Here is a 4,680-nt window from a genome sequence, read left to right as displayed (position 1 = left end):
TTTTCTAAGTTACTTGATTCCTGTCCAAGACTTCAACTGTGGGAATTATTGCTGCATTATTAAGAGATTAAAAACTGTTCTAAATTTTTCATCAGCCAAGAAAAGAAAGCCTTAACTTCACTCATCAACCTTTTACCTCTGGCCTTCTATTTAAAACTGTAATGACAACCATTTCTGCATTGGATTTCCCCCTTGTCAACATTTCTTATTGTTTCCTTGCATACATTCCTAGGATTTTCTTAATGTTCTAGATTGATGAAAATGTTAAACTATTCCAAATCCTGAAATCATTGCATCCATTCATACAAAGTACATCTAGAAATTGAATTACACAAGTAAACTTCTCTCTAAAGTAACATGAAGCCATACATATAAATATAAACATACAGTACTTCATCTATGGAAACGCTTCTCTTGATTAAACTTAGAGTTGAAGCATCGGTTCCCATTTTTAAATTATAACCACGGCTACTAGGATGAACAGCAGATGAACTGTACCTGTGTGCTGAGACACAAACATTACCCATAATCATTTCTAATCTTTTTCTTCTTTCAGTCACTTTATTACTAGGTAGTTTACAAGAAACAACTTGGTGCTTACCTTTCATGTCTTGTCCCAACCATTTGCAGCTCGTGGGATGAATTATGCATTCGGCATTATCTTAACATATTGTTATTTCTTTTTTCAGCAACATTTTTTGAGTACCCTTCACATTAGGAATCTAACTCTTTCCATTGATGATGGAACAATGGTTTTCAAAGATTAAACTTAAATGATGCTCATTGTATGTTTCTTCTAATAGAAGACTCATTATCTCAGCTACTTTTGTCACTTTTACTTCAACAAATGGGAGAGATAAAGAGGGAGACATTCAAGCAGACTTAAACTATATTATCCAAAAGGTGCAGTAATAATATATCGGCAACTGGCATATATAATAAGAGAGAGTAGCTTAATGTTTTAATTGAGTGAATTGGGAAGCTTGCAAAGCCTGTTTCTATTTAAATCTCCAAGGACTGCTAACAATAATTGGCCTATTGGGCGTTATGAAAGATAACTGAATTTTTAATTGGAGGTCATATAGATTATGGAAACTTCCAAATAAAGTTTTCTGACAATTTGTTTTAAGAAAAGGAATTCAGAAAGAAGGTGCTTCAGGCATTAACCGGCCTTGCATAATCAGCCTTTCATGATTGTATGATTGTCACAGAACCCTTTTGGGCACATGCCCATCAAAACAAGAAACTTATAACCAGAGCAAACAGAGAAAAATTTTGTGCAGCAATATAAGTGATAGAAGACATAGCCAACTTGAATGGAAGATTAACAACAAATCAAGGTTGAAAACAATTTATAAATCCAATGTTGAAGAAATACATAAGAAAATATATAGTTCTCTTTGGCTTGAAGTAGGTTAAGTAGATTCATAGCCCTCGAACAAACAAAGAATGAGGTTAATTCCTTTTCCTGGACCAAGCTGTGCCCGTGATCAATTGCTGCTTCTGAAGCATATTGACTTATTCTTTTAACCTTTCTTTCTTTTTTGTACAATACAAATTTCTTTTCTTGGTATTTAAATTGATTCTAATAGGTGAGGAATATATATACCCCAATTACCAACTAAGATAACCCTGTAATCCATATTTTTTCCAGATTCGTTTGTATTCGATGGTATATACTCTAATGTTGCAAGCAATGTTCATAAATATAATGAGCCTTAACTGTTGCCAACTACTCTGAGTGACAGCGTCACCAAAGTGAATATGCCATTATCGTTGCAAAGCACAAGGTTTTCCTACCAATATTTACAGGTATAGAATAGTAGCAGCAACAAATAATCAATGAAACAAGGACAAGGTGGCATTATAAATGTAACAACCAAACTGTGTCAGACTGCATTAATTTATCTTTCTCAATTATGATGGATAAACTCTACCTATGATTGCGACAAACAGTGGCTGCCCTTGTTTCAGGCACTCATTGCAGCAATTTCTCTCAAGGACCCCATAGCTAACAGAGCACCTTTTTTCATTTCATTGGTGGCGATGACAGGATTTGGAGGCGACAAATGTAGCTTTCTGCGGCAGTTACTCACCTCATAAAAGGAAAAGATAGGGTGATGCAAAGTGATAAAGCCTGATAATGTAATGAATGATGAAAAAGACTGAACCATGAAGTGGAACAAATAAAAAACTTCAGCTACAACCTGACAGTTAGTTAAAATTTTCCGTGCTAAGTTCCCCACAGTATTGTTTTAACAATGCATGGATGGATTTCACAAGCAATTTTATTGTTTTTCCTTCAGCCGTGCTTGTTGCATTATACACAAATATTAGATTGAACAATCCCTACAGGCATTTTTGTTTAGCAGCCTTAGAATTCCGGGGCATTCCCCGCATTGTTCCAAAGAGCATTTGCCCCTATCTGTCTCCACTGTTTTCATTTTCTCACATGATGGGGGGTTCTATCAATAATTAGCCTTGTAAAAAGGTTACTACGCTTTCTTCAGAGTAAATTTGGGGCTAACTTCAGCCTTGAATCTGCTCCTCATTTCCAAGTAATTTTTTTTTTTTAAATTCTAAATCTAATTCTAAGCCGGATACTTGTATATGCAGAATACAATAATTGTTTGGATACTTTAAATGGTTAGTTGGCAAGTCTTCTCAACCTGCTGTCTCCTGCTTTGGCTTTTTGGAACTGTTGTTTGATGTATCAATTTTTAACATTGACACATCGGGATCCTTTTCCTTATACAGCCATAACTTGGGGAGCTCTTAGGCCCCATTTTCTGCAACATGGGGTCACCATCTTCTTCATAATATTCCGCAGCATCTACCATCTACTATACTCTTTCAATAATGAGTATCCCATTTGTCCATTTTCAAGCTTGTGAGACTGCCTTCCTCATGTAACCAGCCCTTTCCTATAAATTTTGAAATTTTTTTTTAAAAAATACTTTTTTTAAAAAATAAAAATTTTAAAAAAAGAGTTTTAGGAAAAGCTCCTAAGAGGAGCTTTTTTTTTTTTTTAAATACAAAAAAAATTTTATTTTTATTTCAAAAATATCATCATCTGTTAAAAATAATTACAATATAACTCTCTAAAAAAAAAATACTCTTTACCATAATTTTAACCAAAATTATAACTTATAAAAAAGAACTTATAAAAAAAATTTTATCAAACAACTTGAAGTTAATTCTAAAAGTTATTATTTTTTATAAAAATTCATAATAGTTTTTAAATTAGAAAAAAGTTAGGCCAAATATGCTCTCAATGCAAGAACAATTCTAAAGTCAGAAATTAATCTTTATAGCTGAATATTATTCAAACATTTGTTAATTCCCAATCAAAAAACATTAACCAGTAAGGTTCTGGCTGATCATAAAAGGGAAGCCACTGACGGTTATCTGCAATATCTGGCCATGGATCTTCTATTCCCCTACACCCCCCAAAGGAAAAACAGAGCTATTGTTTCTCCAAAACTTAAGATTTGTCTATGTACCTGCTACTCCATTACACCGACTCCCTTGGCCTTATCCACATATAAATTATTATTGTGACCTTAAGGCTAAATTTATTCATAAAGTTATGCAAATGTAAATATAATTGCATAATCTGTTAGCTTGCTCTGGAAACGTTTCATGGGTTTGAGGCCAGAATGGATTTGCAAGTTTGAGTTGGGCATTTTCTGGCCAGTGTTTGCTGCAAATTCAAGTGTGGCTCCAGAAATGAGCCTAGCCCTACGTATATCGATGGGTCTGTTCAAGTGACAGTAAGATGGGCCGTGGTTGGATGAACATCCAAAATAGTCTTTGCCTTTTGTTTTGTGAGAAAATTCAAGTGAAAAGATGGGGTTTTGAATCTTGCAGTTGCAAATGACAATCACTTGGTCAATCCTTGGCATTTTTTCTTTACTTTTCTTTTCTTTTTTTTTGGTAAAAGTTTCAAATTGTTCTTTGCTTCTCGTTACTAATGCAATCCATCTCAGCGTATAAAAACAAAAAACCTATTCCAAATATTTTGGTTGGATAAAATCAATAACATTTCTTTTTTAATTGTGGAGTGTTTTAGGTTAATTACGCAATACTAAAATTTATTAGAAACCTCTGGCAAAAAGAAGCCATCATGATCCAACGGCCACAATCCCATCGCACAAACTCGAATACTCAAAACCCTGCTCTCACCCTACGCACCGCCCGATAATCCCCGTCTCGAAACCAGGCTTCCCCTCTTAAAGGGAAAAAGAAGACAAGGAAAACAGATCCTTCGAGGGCGAAAGGAAGAAGAAAAACAGAGGGAAAATAAAAGAGAAAAATGGCGGAGCACTTGGCGTCGATATTTGGTACGGAAAAAGATAGGGTGAACTGCCCGTTCTATTTCAAGATAGGCGCGTGTCGCCACGGAGACCGGTGCTCGCGTCTCCACACGAAGCCCAGCATTAGCCCGACTCTTCTTCTCTCCAATATGTACCAACGGCCCGACATGATTACCCCCGGCGTCGACGCCCAGGGTAACCCCATCGACCCCCGCAAGATCCAGGAGCATTTCGAGGTAAATTCCCAAAAATTTACGATCTAAAGGTTTTAAGTACTAGTATTTATTACTATGATTAAGTGATGTGTTAGGGTTTTAAGATTTAATCAATTTTAATGACTAATTTATAGTTGGCTCTGTTTGGA

General features: G+C 35.2%; 1 protein-coding gene across 3 annotated transcripts in view; it reads left to right on the top strand.

Moving 5' to 3' along the window:
* Positions 1 to 4,019: 4,019 nt before the first annotated feature.
* Positions 4,020 to 4,680, top strand: part of LOC110412817 (splicing factor U2af small subunit B-like) — a 3,453-nt gene continuing 2,792 nt past the window's right edge. For 2 of the 3 annotated variants that reach the window (XR_002444905.2, XM_021423446.2), the window contains exon 1: positions 4,020 to 4,552. Coding sequence is in view for 2 of the 3 variants with exons in the window: in XM_021423446.2 (XP_021279121.1) it covers positions 4,316 to 4,552 (237 nt within the window). In the remaining variant the exon portion in view is untranslated. The remainder of the gene's footprint in view (positions 4,553 to 4,680) is intronic. The other variant, XM_021423444.2, reaches the window with a different exon arrangement.

The sequence above is a fragment of the Theobroma umbraticum genome, unplaced genomic scaffold (assembly GCF_002168275.2).
Source record: "Theobroma umbraticum cultivar Fairchild unplaced genomic scaffold, ASM216827v3 scaffold_95.0, whole genome shotgun sequence".
Classification (NCBI taxonomy): Eukaryota; Viridiplantae; Streptophyta; class Magnoliopsida; order Malvales; family Malvaceae; genus Theobroma; species Theobroma umbraticum.
This window is presented reverse-complemented; position numbering and strand designations above follow the sequence as displayed.